This window comes from Citrus clementina, unplaced genomic scaffold, assembly GCF_000493195.1.
Source record: "Citrus clementina cultivar Clemenules unplaced genomic scaffold, Citrus_clementina_v1.0 scaffold_1, whole genome shotgun sequence".
NCBI classification, from domain to species: Eukaryota; Viridiplantae; Streptophyta; class Magnoliopsida; order Sapindales; family Rutaceae; genus Citrus; species Citrus x clementina.
The window spans coordinates 1,515,066-1,532,915 of record NW_006263303.1 but is presented as its reverse complement, the minus strand read 5'-3'; the positions used below and the strand labels follow the sequence as shown (position 1 = coordinate 1,532,915).

The 17,850-nt window shown below is 35.5% G+C and overlaps 3 protein-coding genes across 5 annotated transcripts; all 3 read right to left on the bottom strand.

The window, feature by feature from the left end:
* Positions 1-16: 16 nt before the first annotated feature.
* On the bottom strand, positions 17-3,368 carry LOC18053988 (protein MEMO1). 2 transcript variants are annotated; one of them, XM_024192317.1, is made up of 9 exons: positions 3,188-3,368; positions 2,991-3,060; positions 2,360-2,444; positions 2,196-2,264; positions 1,873-1,985; positions 1,384-1,495; positions 1,171-1,314; positions 487-661; positions 17-306 (listed from the first exon to the last, which is right to left on the bottom strand). In XM_024192317.1, the coding sequence occupies exons 2-9, from the start codon at positions 3,040-3,042 to the stop codon at positions 181-183; spliced, it is 876 nt and encodes a 291-aa protein (XP_024048085.1). In that variant the 5' UTR covers positions 3,043-3,060; positions 3,188-3,368; the 3' UTR covers positions 17-180. The 2 variants fall into 2 exon arrangements, with proteins under 2 accessions (XP_024048085.1, XP_006450354.1); XM_006450291.2 differs by lacking the exon at positions 3,188-3,368 and having other exon boundaries at positions 2,991-3,160.
* A 1,315-nt stretch (positions 3,369-4,683) lies between these two features.
* On the bottom strand, positions 4,684-8,681 carry LOC18053987 (protein PHOX1). 2 transcript variants are annotated; one of them, XM_024178561.1, is made up of 4 exons: positions 6,310-8,681; positions 5,988-6,217; positions 5,220-5,304; positions 4,684-4,849 (listed from the first exon to the last, which is right to left on the bottom strand). In XM_024178561.1, exons 1-2 carry the CDS (start codon positions 8,321-8,323, stop codon positions 6,069-6,071), a joined length of 2,163 nt encoding a protein of 720 aa, XP_024034329.1. In that variant the 5' UTR covers positions 8,324-8,681; the 3' UTR covers positions 4,684-4,849; positions 5,220-5,304; positions 5,988-6,068. The 2 variants fall into 2 exon arrangements, with proteins under 2 accessions (XP_024034329.1, XP_006450353.1); XM_006450290.2 differs by lacking the exon at positions 4,684-4,849 and having other exon boundaries at positions 4,928-5,304.
* Positions 8,682-9,549: 868 nt separating this feature from the next.
* LOC18053986 (topless-related protein 1) lies at positions 9,550-17,632 on the bottom strand. Its single transcript, XM_006450288.2, has 26 exons — positions 17,405-17,632; positions 16,435-16,545; positions 16,170-16,349; positions 15,933-16,046; positions 15,648-15,809; positions 15,309-15,438; positions 15,098-15,206; positions 14,945-15,018; positions 14,647-14,854; positions 14,432-14,541; positions 14,273-14,342; positions 14,117-14,190; positions 13,932-14,027; positions 13,586-13,681; positions 13,350-13,477; positions 13,013-13,253; positions 12,726-12,863; positions 12,589-12,651; positions 12,281-12,424; positions 11,624-11,734; positions 11,352-11,534; positions 10,665-10,793; positions 10,483-10,578; positions 10,165-10,353; positions 9,892-10,055; positions 9,550-9,748 (listed from the first exon to the last, which is right to left on the bottom strand). Exons 2-26 carry the CDS (start codon positions 16,512-16,514, stop codon positions 9,550-9,552), a joined length of 3,288 nt encoding a protein of 1,095 aa, XP_006450351.1. The 5' UTR covers positions 16,515-16,545; positions 17,405-17,632.
* Between the last annotated feature and the right edge of the window lie 218 nt (positions 17,633-17,850).

The window sequence follows — 17,850 nt, the reverse complement described above, 5'->3', positions numbered from 1 at the left end:
ATGAAGAATAAAAATAGGATGGCATGATTGTTGCAACTTCCATTATTGGTGTAAACGTACAAATAATCCACAGTGTGATGTGATATGATTCCAGCAATTGCAGGTCAAACGGGACATTCAATTCACAGTACACAATTTGTTTCCCACACCAGTAAATCCAACATAATATTTCTCACAGCTTCAAGCATCCACCTTAGCTGCTGCAGATGCATAACTTACACTACTATCTCTCTTCGTTTTGCATTGGCTTGATTGTTCATATCGAAGAAATTTGATTTTTATCTTTGTGGAGCAGTTCCCCAACATCTGAGAAAATGAAATGTAATTCAGTTAAACACAAGCAAAATGCATTTGACCAACTAGTTGTGAAATCTCATGAATGGGTCTGTTAAATGTGACAATAGGAGCTAGATGGATATTTGCGTAAGTAGAAAAGATTCCACGTCAAGCCCTAATCAAATCTTCTAAACAATTTGAGGCACTCACATGGAGAAAAACACTAATTGGATGCCGACCACAAATTGTGTTGTCATACTCCAATAAATACTTTTTGAATGCGTCAGGATCTCCAGTTTCTATTATATCCATGCCCATTTTGTCCAAGGCTTCAATAGATTTGTGAATGACTCCATGTTTCTTGTCATAGTGCATGTAATTGAACCTGACACCAAAGACACAACTCGAAATATGTGAAACAGGCTGAATGAACAATTGATGCATACATTCTGTAAGCAATTTGTCAGGAGGCCAAGTATCAGTTAAGTATATCAGACCACTTCTAAGATACCTAGAGGATAGAGAGAGCAGAATAACTAATACATCATGCCAGTCTGGTATAGTCTAACATTTTACAAAAGTCCTTTAAAGTAAATATACAGACAAATATAGGCTGCATGATCACATTAAGTCTCAGACAGGCTATGGAAAGCATTGTTATAGGCAATTTCGTTGTCGGTTCCGGTTTACAAAAAGTTTCCCATAATTTATATATTTTTATAAATATTTTACATGAGGGTGCAAGGTGCATGTCTCCGGGTATAATAAAAGAGAAAAACAGCCATTAGATTCAAAGACATGGATTATAATTAGGACATCCAAAAAGCAAAAGCAAATAAAATAATGTCAAGTTAAAAACAGAAAACAAATTTTAAGCATTTCAGTGGAACATACCGAGAACCCCAGTGACAAAAATCTGAGGACACGGAGAAGAAATTGCTGGGATCATCTACATATTTGGCAAACAACCTTCCATACATTGCTTCATTTTCAGCATTGACAGCACCGACAAGAATGGGCACAATTTTTATCAGGTGCCTATATCAGTATCATTTACGTTAATACCAAAATAAGATGACAAAAGATAAACTGTAAAATAAAACTTACCCCTCAAATACTTTTGCAAGGTATGGCAAGTGCATTTCCATGCTATGTTCAGCCTCATCTACGCAAATATCCATCAATTCAAATTTTCCTGTAGCTTTTAGCTCCTCGATGACTGATGATTGCAAACATAAGTATCTCTCCATTTTAGTTCAAAAGACTTAACTAGAAAGTACAAATGATAGATAGAAAGCTAAAACAACACAAAACCTTTTTCTTCTCCAGAAAGAACCATTCCAGAAAGAAAATGTATATTCATAAACAAGAACAATCACACACTGTATGCAAAAAAACCTAATGTGGTGCTAACATAAGTAGACCAAGTTCACTATACTAACCCACATGCAACCCTCTATCATACAGAAAGAAAGCAACAGAAAAAAAAAGGAAAAATCAAGCAGCATCTGCAGATAACATAAGCTAACATTTACATTAGAATTCCAGAAGATTAAAAAGAATGAAAGATCACCCAAAAAAAAAAAAATGGAATACCTTCCAAATCAAGAGGTAGATCCCCTATGGGAGTCTTGTAAACTGTTGCTGTCGAAAGAGCACACTTAGGAGTGTAATAATGGTGAGATGGACCAAGAAGGAATACCCGAGAACTGAAATATTACAACTTTGCACATATTAGCAACAAAGTGAGCAGCTAAAATAATTGATCGTTTTGCAAATAGAAGGTGAACTGACAGACAAGTATTTGAGCATGATCATCTTCATATTAGGATATGTAACCAATGACGATTAGTCAAAACCAAACTTTTGTCAAACAACAGTCAACAGCAGGTGGGAAAATGAACCATAAAAAAACTCACATGCTAGTTGGGTCTATGTTTCCAAATGCGTAGGCAGCAGCACGACCTGAATACGAATAACCTGCATGCCTGCAGTCCCAATTCCAGCAAAAGAAGACAGAAAAGGTTAGAGCATTCTACATTGACGCATAAGAGAAACAGAATAAGGGTTCATAGTAACTTACGGAGCAATCACGCCCCTCACCTCCGGAGATTTAGGCAGCCCAGCTTCTCTGAGCCAGCCATCCAGCTCTTCTGCTAATCTTTTAGCTGACAAAAGGGATAGAAAATCAAAACATAACTATTTACAGAGGACATTTAGGTATGTTTCAGATTGAATTGCTCGAAACACTTTTGCTAGCAGGTACTTCTAAAAATTTAGCAAAAGTAGAACATTCACAAACAATTTACAGAGGACATTTAGGTATGTTTCAGATTGAATTGCTCGAAACACTTTTGCTAGCAGGTACTTCTAAAAATTTAGCAAAAGTAGAACATTCACAAACAAGCCCTAGCTAAGCAAATATAAAGATTAAAATAAAATTAAAAAAAATCAACTGTAAGCAGCCAAATTTGGATAAATTTCACAATCACATCCTACTATTCCTAAAAATAAAATGTAATAAAATATTTATTTCTTCATTGAAGGGGGGAAAAATGCTTCCTTTCGTCAGTTACCGGAGCAAGTGTTACTTATAAACTACAATTCCTCAACAATACGTAAATAAAATCATAGCGTCTCCTCGAAATCAAACAGAGTCTAAAGATAGAAAATAAATTGTTTGGAAATTAAAGTACTGCGTTATGAAGACTTACAATTGTCGGTGTACCAAGAGCCTGCATGTGATGCTCTTCTGACTTTCTCCATTTCGAGAAATTACGAACCCTTAATTTGAAATTTGGGAATCAATTAATATTTGATTTTTTGAGACGGAGAGTTGAGTGTTGTTCACTCACTGTGTCTGCCTATTTATAATAATTAATAATTAATTAATATCAGCAGAAGTGCTCACTTTGATTCAGCTTCAAAGTACAGTAACTCGGAGAAAGGGATTTCGTGCACTCGGGTGTACACTGCCCTCTGTGCATATGGTCTGGCTCTCTGCATATGCTGCCACGTTGCCGCCTCTCTCAGTAATAAAATAGTTTGTTTCCCAATGGGTGAGCCAGGGTCCAGAAAGTTGAGGGCCGGTGTTAGAGCGCCACCGCCAATTACTTAAGTTGGTGTAGGGATAGATAGGAGAATTTAACCTTTTTTCTTTTTTCTTTTTTTTTTCGTTTGGGAAAAAAACACACTCTAGTAAGTTCATTAATTTTTTTTTTTCGGAATTTTTTTTGTTATAAGACATAAATATATGGAATTTGAAATTTTATTAATATTAGATTGTTTATTTTTATTTTTTTAACTTACTAACTTGTGTTTGATTTTCAAATATTTATATTTGAATAAAATAAGAAAATTTTTATAAATTTTATTTGAATGAAAAAATGTAATATTTCTACTCAAATATACTTTTTTTAATTAAACTATAAAACTTTTTTATTTATTTAAAATGATATAAATGTCAAATAACTATGGTTAATATATTTTTTATTTATAAAAATACACAAGATATCACTTATATTCAAATATTAAAAAAATAAAAATGTTATCTAAACATTTGTATTCAAACCCATTTATACTTCTAAAAAATTCGGATATATTTCGATTTCAAACTAAAAAAAAAAAAACCTATATCCTTGCAAAATTAAAAATGTTGTTAAGAAAAAAAATTGTTAATGACTGTACAACATTAAATGCAAGTATGGGGTAATACCTTTTAGAATAATTACTATTAAGTATACTGTAGAAATAATCATTGTGAAAAGAATTAATTAAAAGAAGCTGCATATACTCATATGTATTTAGTAACTCTAGCTGTTAAACTGTTATAAAAATATAAATGATTAAATTTGACATAATGCTAAATAAATTTTATTTACATAATTTTTTATTATAAATATACATATCATAATTGATAACTAAAATAAATATTTTATATTATTAGTTTTATTTTTATATTGTTATCTCAATATAATTGGTGGTGGTGGTGGTAGTAGTAGTAGTAATAATAATAATAATATATTTAAAGTTAATGATTTTATTTTTTAATTAATAAGGATAATTTTATATTTTTATAATATGTACGAAGATATCAATGAATTTGTATTAAGTATAGAACTGATTCTCAAAATCACATTTTAAAAAGTCACTCCTTCCATACTTTTTAATTTGTTGTAAACTAGAATTATCTTATCAAAAATAATTTTTTAAAAATTTATCAAACACTAAAATTAATTTTTAATTTTTAAAAATCATTTTTGACCCTTAAAAAACAACTTCAAATAGAGCCTAACACTATTTAATTGAATGTTAGACACTTTCTTCATACACACGTACATACGTACATTATATATATATATATATTTGAATTTAAGCACTTTTTCACTTTATTCTCAAGGTCAACGGTTGAATTTCTCTTCTGTATAGGGGGTTGATAATCTAATTTACGATCTTACATTCTTACTGTCATACAGTGAATAAAAAATTGTATGAAGGCATGCGTACGCTACATCAATTGCAATTTGTAGCATTATTCTTGAATTTGTTGTTGAAGATACAGATTCAAGCCTAACTGCGAAATACCGAGTAAAAAACACGAATCAATTTACAAAATAAAAACAAATCAAACTATAAATAAAATTTCCAAGCCTTTACAATCCAAGATGTCCCATTGAACTATTAAATAAAGAATAGAATACACTGTTTCTGTTTCGTGCCATGCAGAACTTGAAGCAGAACCCAACAAAGTGAATTGTTACAACTACGCAAAAGCCGACACAATCTATATCATAAATAATGAACAAATCAAATCATGTATGCCTACTAACTTCAAACTGTGAACCACCACAATTTCTCTATGAAAGAATTTGCCCCCAAAAAAAAAAAATATTGGGGATAAAAAATTATATGTAAATGGCCTTTTAGCCAACACACAAACTCACTTCAATCAAAACCTGACACTTTCGCTCGTTGCTCCCGAACACCGAGCTGGAAAACATACCCCGTATAGAGGAAAAAAACGAACACCTGGAAAACATTACACTTGAGTCAAATGTAATTGAATCACAAAACCAGAGAGTGATTGTGAATAGAGAATTAAATTTAGTGAAGGAGGAAAAAAAAAGGGAAGAAAGAGCAACTCAAAAGAGCATTCCATGTAGCAACTAAACACAAATAATAACGCTAATGTTGAATCATAAATCAATCAATTTCCTAAAATGCAGTAATAAGCAACTTGTTAATATATTTGATTATTCACGTTCCGACAAAATCATGATTTCTTCAAGAAGAGGAATACAAACCAAAGGAAACAAATATACATGTATTATCAAGCTTTACAGTTAGGGCCGGCCATTTTTCCTGCAAAGTCGTAAGCTATCGTCAATTCAACCAACAATTTGTTCCCCCCAGAACATGCAAAGGCCAAAGGCCAACAAGAATTTGATCCAAAATAATTATGCTTATGCAATGAATTTATGTTGGAACACTAAAAAAATCCATTCCACAGTTGCTTCACATTTGGACGAAGAATAAGCTTTTAAAACCTTAACCCCAGAATAAAATCAGAAGACCTTGAAGTTCAAGCACAGAGATTTTGCTCACCTAAGCTTTTAAATAATAATAATAATAATAATAATAGTAACAGTAGCAGCAGCAGAAGTAGTTGGGCAAGAAATCACATAATACGGTAATGTAATAATAGAAATTACCTATTTTAAACACGAGCTCTTGAAATATGAACCAAAGAAAAGAGAAGTATTTCTTCAATGCCCTTAACCATCAACCTAATTTCAAAGATTCTCCAAGATATGATAAAGTTTTGGAACCCGCCGACGGAACAATGGTTCTAGGCGGAAAGATGGAACACCAATCTGCCACCTCTTAGCATCATACATCTCATTCCACGCCTGTACTATCTCGTCAATTTTAAAGCCAAAACCTGCACATTTTGCATAGTGAAATATATTTCTTGAGGATGAATCTAAGAAAATTTCAATAAGCATCATGTATGCAGAAACATTTATAGTCTACCTTCCAGTGCAGTTTCATTTGAACAATGATTCTTTATCATGACAGCTATATCTGTCGGTGAAGCCCCAGCAAGTTCAAACTTCTCAACCGCAACTTCCAAACATTCCTCCCAAGTAGGTAGCTCTAGCTTATACTCAACGACTGACCGCTCATACAATAAGGTACCCCACAAGAGATATATCTGTGAACTCATGTTTGCAGCCTGCTCTGCAGATTCTTCTGGAGATGTGTCTTTAAACAACCCATCTAACCCCATTTTTTGCAACTGAGCTTTGTATTTATCATATTTGGAAAGACCATTCAGACGCTGCTCCTCCATCTCCTCCCACATCTGCACGCCCTTCTCCATGCTATCCTCGGCTTTGTTATAAAGCTCCAGGACCTCCTCAGCAGGCCCGCTCTCTAAATCAATCTTGTTCCCAATTGCATAGTACCAACAAAGCTTTGCTTGCTCGAACTGTTGTTGCCCAAGTGCAAGAAGACCTTCATAGAAATCTTGTTTGATCTTCAGGGCTTCTTGATATCTCATTCCTGCCATAGCATACTCTTTCTTAGCCCACTCATGCGCAACCTTAACCTGGGCAAGAATGGATTCTCGCAAACCATCTTCTGGGAAGAAGATTCGCTTCCTCGCCCTGGACAAGTGAATATTTCCCCAGTTGAACACTGCCAGAGCCGCCATCTCTTGGAAGTTATCTGCAGCCATTTCAAAAAGTTCCTGGGCTTCTTCACTAGTTACTGTATCCTCCATTGCCTCAGAGTATAACTTCATCCCAAGTTCATGAAGATTTAAGAAGGAATCAGAATCAAATCCCACATGATTTTTAAACAATTGGGCAAACTCAATGATCCAATCTTCAATACAGGTTGGTTGCGGTTCAATTTCTACAACTTTCCCCACCTTTCCATTCTCAACAATATTCCTCGGTTCCTCTTCAAGCTTATGCTTCTCATCCTGACTGCCAATTCCATCATAAGCTGGTTCCTGATCAGGACTAACTTCAGCAATATACAATCTAAGGAAGCTCTGTGAATTGAACAGCATTTCAACAAACCTCAGCTCATCTGTTGTAGTGATTGTAACCAAATCACCCTCCTGATCCTTATACTTCACAAGAACACCCTTTAAGCTTGGAAACCTATCCCGAACAATATCCCTCACCAGCCTAATACTACAATTGACTGGCAACTGTGCCCACCTTATGTCGTCCCCAAACACCAACTTCACTGTCTTTGTAACCACTTTTTCTTCGTCATTAACAACGTCTGTAACCTCTTTCTCTTCCTCAACAATCTTAGTAACCACTTCTTTATCCTTAACATCACTCACATTCTCCTCCAGAACAACCTCATCTTCTGCTTTCTTCTCTTCCTCTTTACCATTCTTTTTCTTCTTTTTAACTTTCTCTTTCACCAGTTTCCGAAAACGCACCGCACCATGTGCCTCGCCACTACTATCCAAACCAAATTCTTTCATTTTTTCATCAATATCAATCCCCTTCTCAATCATACTCTGTTTCACACTCTCTAAAACCTCTAAAGCTGATGAATTATTTGGTTCCATGCTCAACACATTATTAACATCCCTAAATGCAAAATCCAATCGATTCAAAGCTTTATAACATTGAGCTCTCTTCAACAAAGCTTTGCTATATTTAGAAGACACTTCTAAAGCCAAATTGCACTCATTAATTGCTCGCGGGAATTCGCCAAGCCCCATTTGCATATAACAACCAGCCATATTACTTCTCAAATAAGCAACATCTATGTGATTCTTAGGCAATAGCTTAAGGGCTTTTTCGTACTTTAACATAGCACCTTCATGGTCACGTTTTTGAAAAAGTTTGTTACCTTCTTCTTTAAGCTCTTGCGACATGCTTATGAACATCGCCGTGTCTTCATCAAACGCCTTTGAGCTTCCTCGATCGGATGTGGTTTTGATTGATTGCTTACCTTTCGTGTCACCCGCCGCGGCCCCTTGGATATTCTTCTTCTTCCCAGTTGGTTTTCCCATGACCGATAATTAATTCAAATCTCCCGCTTAATTTTGATTCTCAACGAAAATTTAAAAAAAAACACAAAAAAATTACTTTTATTCTGCGAGAGGATTAAGGAGAGAGAATGTGAAATGGGATTCTGTAACAGAGGAGAAATGTCAAGGACAGACAGACATTTCTGGTTTGCTGCGCATTCTAGGGTTTCGTTTTTCGGTCTTCTCAAATTTTGGTCAACGATTCGAGCGAAATGGTAAGCACCACTTTCGGGGCGATGCGCGTGCAAGAACGCGCGCTCTGATGCTGATGGCGGTCGGCTGCCTGGCGGGGAGGGGAACCTCTCTGGCCCATAACAAAAATCGCAATTTTTATTTTTTATTTTTTATCCCAGCTCCGAAAGTTTATCCCTTTTTCACGTTATATTTTTTTAATGGGCCACCTGGGCAGGGCTTTTTTTTTTTCACTTTTACTTTTGCTGAGACCTTTTCAATGATTTGAGCAGGGGGAGTGTGGACTGTGGAGGGTGAATTCATTTATTAATAGGATCCCACTATTTTATAATTAATGTCACATGAACACTGAGGGAAACTTATTTATATACTGTTTATGAGTGAAGAATGTACCATACATTATGAGTGAAGAATGTACCATACATTAATTGTAAGATAGTGTTTGCCTTATTAATATGTAAGTTTGTTCCAACAAGAATGGACACCGTTTAAATTATATTATGATATGATTTTATATTAAACCTGGAGATGTTATCAGATACTCAAAAAGTAGTTTAATTGATTTTACATTTGAGTCACTACTTACACTTTGGTGGTTAATTTAAGTTACCTCATAACTTCCAACCGGGATTAATAATCACTTTTTTTTTCTCCTTTTCTTTTCTTTTCTTCTTGCTTCCCTTGAATTTACAAAATGTGTATTGAATTGACTACTTTATGGAGCAACTTGCCAACACAAAACACTTGTACCCAGAATCAGCATAAGCATATTAGAATAATTATCAGCATCTTCATATTTTAGCTTATACTATTTCAGTGACGGCCAAAAGAAATGGAAGGCAAGGCAGACACATTCCAAATAAAAAAATATACATATCACATCAAAATATTGAATACTGCAGTATTCTGTTTTTTTTTTATTGGGGGATCATACTCACCAGTTAAGTTTAGGTCTATGCCTTTAGCATTCACTTTATACACATACGCGGCTCAAGCCTAGTTTATTGCTTTGGTATTCAACCATCCATAGCCCTGTCACCTTCAGATGTAGAGGTAGGTTGATCACCGACAATTTCATCTGGTGGCAGCACGGCCCATGTATCACCAGGTTCATTAGGTTCAATGACGTAGACTTCTCCATTCGTTAGTCCCACTGCAAACTGAGTTGGTTTCAGTGGATGTGCAGCTATTGCATGCGGGTATACATGGAGACAGCTGCAGTAACAGAAACACAAGATTTTGTCATGGCTAAACACCAACATATAGGATCAATTGAATGATCCAATATTGCAGAAATGTATTTTCAAATGGAATAATAATCAGACAATACAATCAATTTTACTGCACAAAGCGAGTACCTAGTAGTAGGACGAAGGTATGCAGTGGATAATATCCGGCACTGTACTTCAAGATTTGAAGCTTCATGTATGGACAATGTTCCATCCACAAAGCTGGTGAACACCATCCGACAATCGCATGAGAATGTTGCTTGGGAGATAGGAACAGAACTTATTGGAAACCACTGTGAGCAGAAAACAGAACATGTTTCTAGTTATGAGCATGAAAGAGCCTGCAACCAAGACCATTCCCACTCATACAAAAACAACATAGAGAAGAAGTGCACAACAAACCTGCTTCAGACAAGTTAGTTCCTCCGCTTCATATATTGCTAGATGAGTTTCATGTACAAGAAGGAAGCGTGTCTGGTCCTTATGAAACTGGATGTGTGTTTCAGATGGTGCTAGTGTCATCACCCCATCAGGAGTCTGCAAGGATCTGCACGTCTGTATTCCCCATCCATCAACATCCCACACAAAAATCTGCAGAAGAAAATGAAAACATGAGTGGTAATGAAACTTTCAATCACCAATGGATATACAAAAAATGTCATGCATATGATGTCTAATTGCCGTCGAGTGTATGCATGCTAGGGAATATCGAACACTAACCTGAGCATCACCTCCAGAAGAAACAAGTATATTCAGAGCATCAGAGAAGACAAGGCCAGTGACTCTTTTAGAATGCCCCTCAAGCTTGCTTATGACCTGCGTCAGTAAATTTAATGAGAAACATTAACTACGATTCTCGAAATGTAGGCTTGAAGTGTGCAAAATTTAGGGGGAAGAGATACCTCAGAAGACCGGGCATTATATATTAGAATTGTGGAATCGTCCATGCCAATGGCAATTACATTGTTGTCATGGGGGTTGAATGCAAGACTTGTTGCTGTTGGTGATGGAGGCATAATGGTCAAAATTGTCTATGCACAGCCACCGAAGTTGGAGAACAGTCAGTTGGATCCAAACGTAATTGTAAACAATGACACAGAAGAACCTTGATTTTGGATTTTAGATTTTCTCAGGGTACTAGAATATAAGATTTTCTATTTCACTGAAACAGACAAGTGGAAAGTAAGCAAACCACCTGCTTCAAGCATTTTTACAAGCTATGGAAGGAAAGAGAAATCAAGAATTATCTTGCATGATAGTAGTAATGCAAGTTTTCAACTTCAAAGCAAACACATGTTTTTATCTTATTCATACTTAGAAAAAGAAAACTGAGATTGTGATAATAGTTTGGCATGATTATTCGATCGTAGATAAAGAAAATCATCCATGGTTAATAGTGTGTGATTGGACATAACAAAATTTTGAACGGTGGTTGTCATTCACTAAGAAAAAGAAAGTTCAGATTATGATAATAGCTTGGCATGATTATTCAATCGTAGATAAAGAAAATCATCCGAAGTTAACCAGGTATGATTCAACATTACAAAATTTTGAACAGTGGTTGTAATTCACATATTTCTTGAGCTTACCTTAAATGTCATCACAATGTACAGGGAAATCACCCCTCCTGAAGCTGAAAAGAGATACGCATCATTCTTGGACAAAGCAAAACAAGGCACAGCCTCTTGAGAATTGCTATCTGTAGTGTCATTCACCATAAACTGTGGGCCATGCCTTGGTTGATACAAGCGAGGAGGAACCTTGGTAGTTGCCTATAATTAACATATCATGCTGACGATAATACGAACCATATGAAATTCAAAATGATAAAAGGAACAACTATTGATCAACTCCTTTTCACCTCAGTGCTCAAAGTCAGGTCATTCCTTGGCCATCTCCACATTAGATGAACGCCATTTGATGCTAATGCAAAAATGGCTTGACCTCCATTGTTGTAGGTTAGTCTTGATATCTGCAGTTGCAAGAAGGAAAACTATGAGAAACTTTTATTTCATTTCCTTCAACTTGAAACCCAATTATTGATATGTTTTAGGTGGTTTTGTATCCTTGAGCCTTTGCTACTTAAAGTTCCTCTGACATTTGTGGGTTTGATAATGTAATCATTCTTTACAAATTTAGAAGTTCGGAAGAAAAGTTAACTAGAAATAAGGTTCTACTCATGGATAGCTGATTAGAGGAACATAGAACAGTTGAATCAACTATAAAGAATCTCTGTGATTAGTACAGTGACAAGTGTATTTGTATACTGGCAAGCAACAGGAAACTCAATCTACAAAAACTTCAAGGAAGCGTACAACAGTTGCAAAAGAAAATTTCTAATATGTCATTTACTCAGTTCTTATTTACTAGCATGTATAGCATTCAGCTTGTATTGCACCATTCTATCACATTGTAAGTGGCTCTGTTAAAATGCAGATTTATAAAGCCTGATAAATATACCACACCAGAAGATATTATAAAAATCAAAGACAATATATGAAAATTGAAGCTACATAACCTTGTTTGCTTTCACTTTAGAGGGGAGCAGCAACGACTGGCACTCTGAAGGTCTTGCAAATAAGGGCTTCTCAACCTCTGATTTGTTTTCAGCTTCAACAGAAATTTCTGGTTTCACATCCATTAAGTCCTTTGGATCCTCATTCTACAGCAGCCAATGTTATAATGAATAACTTCAGAACTAGTATCTCTAAGACATAAGTCTTACTCAGGTTTGCAAAAGATGGAAAGACTTGAGTTCCAACTGAACTCTTGCAATGTGACAGGTGAAATAGAAACATGACTCAGAAAACTGCTTTACTGACTCACCACTGAAACACTTCCATTGGCAATTCCAGCACCAGTTACAGTTGAAATAGGATTGATTGAAAGCTGCATGATATAAAATGTATCAGAATGGATGAATATTCAATGGAAAACAACAAGAGAATGCTTAATATGCTAACCTTCCTCAAATTATCAGAAAGAACTCCAGCAGCATCAACAGAATTACTTTCAGGCGTTTCCAATATCTTTATTCTGTTTTCATTTGCAATGACAGCCAACAGTGTTCCATTCTTGTTGAAGCAAATGCGTGGGTTTTCCTTTGAGACCGAAAAGATTAGAAATGCAATTTAAGGCACCATTTTATACTTATGAACTAAAACTCAATTAAAATTCCTTGTTGAACCACAGAATAGAAGAATTAACACTCATCTCATCAACAATGTATGTGCGCTAAACAACAACTTACTGGTAATCCCCCACCAGCATCAATGGTTGTCAAGAGCTGAACCTTGTTCATATCCCAAATTTTAATGACATGATCATCTCCAGCAGCCAAAATCTGGTCCTTGGCTGTATCAAAATGCACTACAGACACAGAATTATGCTGCAACTGCAACCCTTGGTAGGTTCTCTTTATAGCACCTTCACTTTCATTCCATTCAACAAGAAATGACTCTCCTTCTTTAGAAGTCCCACATGAAAAGAGCCTGAAAAAAGTTTTTAGGTATAGATTCTAATCACATACAAAATATACAAAAGATCAAAGATCAAAGTATGAAAGCCCAGTCCAAGCAATAAAAAACCTTCGGCCATTAGCACTGTAAGCCATCCTCGTGCAGCCAAGACCAGGAGCATCATAATCAACCCTAGCTCCTAAACTGTCATACAACCATGCTTTTATCTTGCCATCCACGGATATTGAGAAGATAAACTATGACACAAAACGATACATGAACTTACGTTACATTAAATATAAAAATTCCCAGAATCATGAACATCACCACAATCAGTAATGAGTATAATCAAGAGATGCCCGTACATGAATGTTTTCCTTAGCATGAGGGCAGAGAGAATAAACAGGAGCACCATGACCTTCAAAGCTATATGTTCTGGAACCAGTAACTGCATCCCACACCTTTAACACAATCAAAGAGTAAACACAATGTCACTTTCTCTATGACTTCCAAAAATTATTATCCAATGTCAAAGGTAAAAGCAACCTTAATTGTCTCCTTTTCTTTAAGTAAGAAATAAAGAAAAGTAAGAGCAAACCTTGGAGTGATATATTATTACTAGACAGAGAAATGAGTAACCCAAAGGCAAACAGAATGGTCAGACACTAAAGAAAATTGCAGAACCCCTGGTAGTTGTGGAGAGAGCATAACCTTAATTGTCTTGTCATCTCCACATGTTATAACTGAAATTTGCTTACAAGGGGCCGAGAATGCAAGATCATTGACGTTACCAACGTGCGCATCAATCTAAATAGAAGGAAGAAAAAAAATCAAAATTTGCAGTTCAATAGCAAAGTAAAAAATGGTACTACTGATAGTTTGGGCATTAAAGCTACCTCCAGTTGCTGCCTAGCATCACTACCACCATGGTAAGCATATAACTGGACAATATGTTTTGAATATGCTACCCCTGTTCACAAGAAGAACATAAAAATCCAATCAAATTACTAGCTACATTTTCCACTCAACTGATCCCAATTTTTTGTACTTGCCTAATAAAGAACCATCTGGACTCCAAACGACGCGATTAACAGAAACACCTGGATCTCTAACCAGAGCAGTCTGCATATATTTACAATTGATTAAGATTTCAAGAATTCAACACCATTCTTAGCTAGATGTTACGTGGTTTTGGTGAGGAGGAGACAGACCTTGAACAACATCGAGCATGCTCCAATATCCCAAACCTTAAAATTTCTGATAAACAACTTTTGGCCAGAATTAACATCCCACAATCCTGTGTCCCCCACATTGGTTCCAACTAAGGATTACACCAGCAACATTGTTGAGCGAACAAGTTAAGAAAGAAATGTTGAATAATCACACCATAAATTGAGAAGTACTAAACAAATTTTGTATGGGGAACCTAGAAGAAGAGTATGCTGAACAGGATGAAAATCCATGCTCATTGGAGATGATGATCCCTCAATCAGTGTCTGTGCAACTGTCTTGGGAAAATCAGAGAAGCTGGTTTCTCCAAAAGACTGAAACATTTCCTTCTTCAAAGAGCTCTTAGGTGAGTAATCAGGAATGTTTTTGAGACTTACACCAGGATATGTAACTGTTGATGCTTGCTACACAAACAAGTGAATAATCATGGCTACCAAAAAGTAAATAAATCTCTTAATTTTGGGATGATGCAGCAAAATTTAACCTTGCTTTACCTCATTCAAAATCCTGACAGGGCTTTTCTCAGACAAAATATCAGAATCCTCTGGGCGATCCATAGTTACGGCTACTAAGATAAAAAATGATTGCAAAAGATGAGCTTAAACCATAGACCTTGAACAAAATAAAAATAACAATAACACCACCACCTTTGTTAGTTGGATCACTAAGAGACAAAGCGACAAAGGAAACAGCAGAATCAGTTAGCATAGATGAACTAAAATTCCAACTGCTAGGGGATTGTGTGGTTTGAGGAGGCTGACAATGAAAAAATGGAAAAAAAAATGTCAAACAGGTCTAAAAAATACAGAATTAACATGTTTGGACAAGAGCTGTAGCAGAACCAATAGTTAAGCTTACCAGTGCATTACTCTCACTTGACTGGCCTGAGAAATCAGTTTCTTGCAGTTGACAAACATGGTCCACAAAAAGGGTGTTTATATCAGGATTTGGCTGAGGATTTGCGCAATGCACATGCTGCCAGTTCAGGCTGTCACACAAGATTAATTCAGTTCTCTCTTAATGTCCGACTTGTATGTCTGAAATTAATGAAAACCATCCAAGATGCCGAAGCTACAGTATATAATTTAACAGAATCATGTCCGTAAAGTGGAACATTTAGCACAAATCAAGTTTTCATCCAAGCAAAATATGTGACATCAGATGTGGAGTCTGAAGACAAAAAACTGAAGTTATTACCTTTGGTTAATGAGACGTCGGAGCCTTTGTCTTTTAATGCTAGGAAATTTCAATTTGCCCTGTAAAATGGGATTTGCCTCAATTATTTGTTTGAGTTCAAGCATCATATTTTTCCTTGCAGACAATGCATCTCCGTAGTACTTTGAGAGCAACTCATGGTCCCTTTCAAACACACAAGAGAGAGCTCATCTTATGTTGTACGGTTACAAAATTGAATTAAGGAACAGCTATAAAATTGATACCTTATATATTTCTGAAATTAAGAAACCGGTATAAACTTGATACCTTATATCATCCAATGTCAAAAGCTGAGCCAGTTCTTTAAACAGCTCTTCATTACCAGGAGCAAAATGTTTTAAATCCTTCTTCAGGATATTTAAAGCCTTTGCAATGTCATGGCTGTAAAATAACCAAACATTACTTAAAAGAGAAAAAAACAAGGCTAGCAACAAAATTCTGCACAAGAATGATAATTTGAGATCTATAAAAGTGAAAAAGAAGTACAAAGCAGACTAAATTTACCCGTCCAATGCCTCAAAGAAATTCTGCTTCCTGATCTCAAAGTAGATCTTAGTTGAGTACCTATTATCATCTACCTTTGTGAAACTAGAAAGATACTGCTCAACATCTTCCCATTTCCCATCAAGTATCATGTCCTCAAAAAACTTCATGTCAAAGTAAAATCTGCTTTCACGCTCAAGCCTATGCATAATCAACTAAATGAATGATTAAATCTGATATAATCAAGTTGAGAGGGCCAGATAGAGAAAGAGAGAGAGAGATGTACATGTGAGCACTTTCTGTAAAACCTTCCTCATTAAGGAACTGTAAGATTAAGAAAACAAGGTCTTTATTGAGCTTAGACATCTCCACGGTAGTCCTTTCTAGTCTCCAACACCTATAAATGAAACCAAATTTGGGAAACCGATAAACAAAATAACTTATACCTAAAACAAAAAAAACAAAAAAAAAAATGAAGCCCAATATAACTCTGAGGCTCAATTGGTCAGGCAAATCATTACTTTTTTCTTTCTCAAAAGAGTAACATAACACAGCAAAATCTAAATTTGCATTTCTCCTCTCAATTTTTTCGTAAAAACTGCACTTAGTTTCTGCTGTTTTCTTCAAAATACTTAAAATATAGAAGCAACTCTGGGATATTGACAAGAAACTATAGACAAAAATCTTTTCTTTCCGTACATTTTCTCAGCAACCAAACACAACCACAAACACACACAGACACAAAATAACCACAATCAAGCAGCTCTGACAGTTGTAAATCCATTCCTCTAATTAAAACAATAATTCATGAATTTGAAACCTGAGGAAAAAATTTCACTTCCTTGTTTCCTCCATATTCTCGGCAACTAAACAAAATAAAGGGTTAGGGCTTTGATCCATCAAAAGGAATCCTAAACAAACAAACAAGAAAACGCCTCAAAACAACAAAATTAGACAGCCGTCTTCAACAACGCAAACAGAAACAAGCCACCGTCAAAGATAATCGCACAGATCAAGAAAGAATCATGAGAAAGCAGCTACACCAAGATTAGACATTTCACAAATAAAATAAAGAATTGAAAAAGTACAGAAATTCGAGCTTAAAAGATTAAAAAAAATCATAATACTTGATTTTGGCCAAGGGAGAAACCTGTACTTACAGCTTAAGTTAGCATAGATGAAACCAAAAATTATCAATAAATTTATTTCTTTCTTTTTCTTAAAAAAACATTAAAAGTAACGGAGAAAAGGCTCACCTGAAAAAGTAAACAAAGAGAGCGAGCTAACTATGATTTTTTTTTTTTTTTTTTAATGTTTAGTGGTTGTGTTTCTCTCTTTTTATCTGAAAACTTTCACTTTCTCTCTCTGAACTCATAGAGGCTAAATGGTGGCACCGTGAGACTGAGAGAGCCGTGAAGTGGAGGGGATCGGGGCGACTGACCTATAACAGTGGCGGGGTGTACCAGATAATATCTTCTTTGCTTGTCATCTTGACCTAAAGATAGGCTTAGGAGTTAAGAGTCTTTATTTTCAACAATCACCATCAATAACTCTTTCACAAATTCCAACCAATTCAGTCTCTCTATTATTTGATTTTGAATATTTTTGATATTTACGTTTTCCTTCTTTCTTTTTTTTTTTAGAAGTGACATTTACGTAATGGCGACTGGCGAGGGCTCCCTTACAGCAGCCGCCGTAAGAT

Excerpts from the sequence above, each read along its gene's own strand:
- LOC18053988 (XM_024192317.1), bottom strand. The coding sequence starts at position 3,042 with ATGGAGAAAGTCAGAAGAGCATCACATGCAGGCTCTTGGTACACCGAC. Across the intron at positions 2,265-2,359 it reads GTGAGGGGCGTGATTGCTCC|GCATGCAGGTTATTCGTATT; the intron begins GTAAGTTACTAT and ends TTGGGACTGCAG. Across the intron at positions 307-486 it reads CAATTAGTGTTTTTCTCCAT|ATGTTGGGGAACTGCTCCAC; the intron begins GTGAGTGCCTCA and ends TCATTTTCTCAG.
- LOC18053987 (XM_024178561.1), bottom strand. The coding sequence starts at position 8,323 with ATGGGAAAACCAACTGGGAAGAAGAAGAATATCCAAGGGGCCGCGGCG. Across the intron at positions 6,218-6,309 it reads AAATGAAACTGCACTGGAAG|GTTTTGGCTTTAAAATTGAC; the intron begins GTAGACTATAAA and ends CAAAATGTGCAG.
- LOC18053986 (XM_006450288.2), bottom strand. The coding sequence starts at position 16,514 with ATGTCTAAGCTCAATAAAGACCTTGTTTTCTTAATCTTACAGTTCCTT. Across the intron at positions 13,478-13,585 it reads ATGCTAAGGAAAACATTCAT|TTTATCTTCTCAATATCCGT; the intron begins GTACGGGCATCT and ends TTTGTGTCATAG. Across the intron at positions 10,579-10,664 it reads ATAATGCCCGGTCTTCTGAG|GTCATAAGCAAGCTTGAGGG; the intron begins GTATCTCTTCCC and ends TTACTGACGCAG.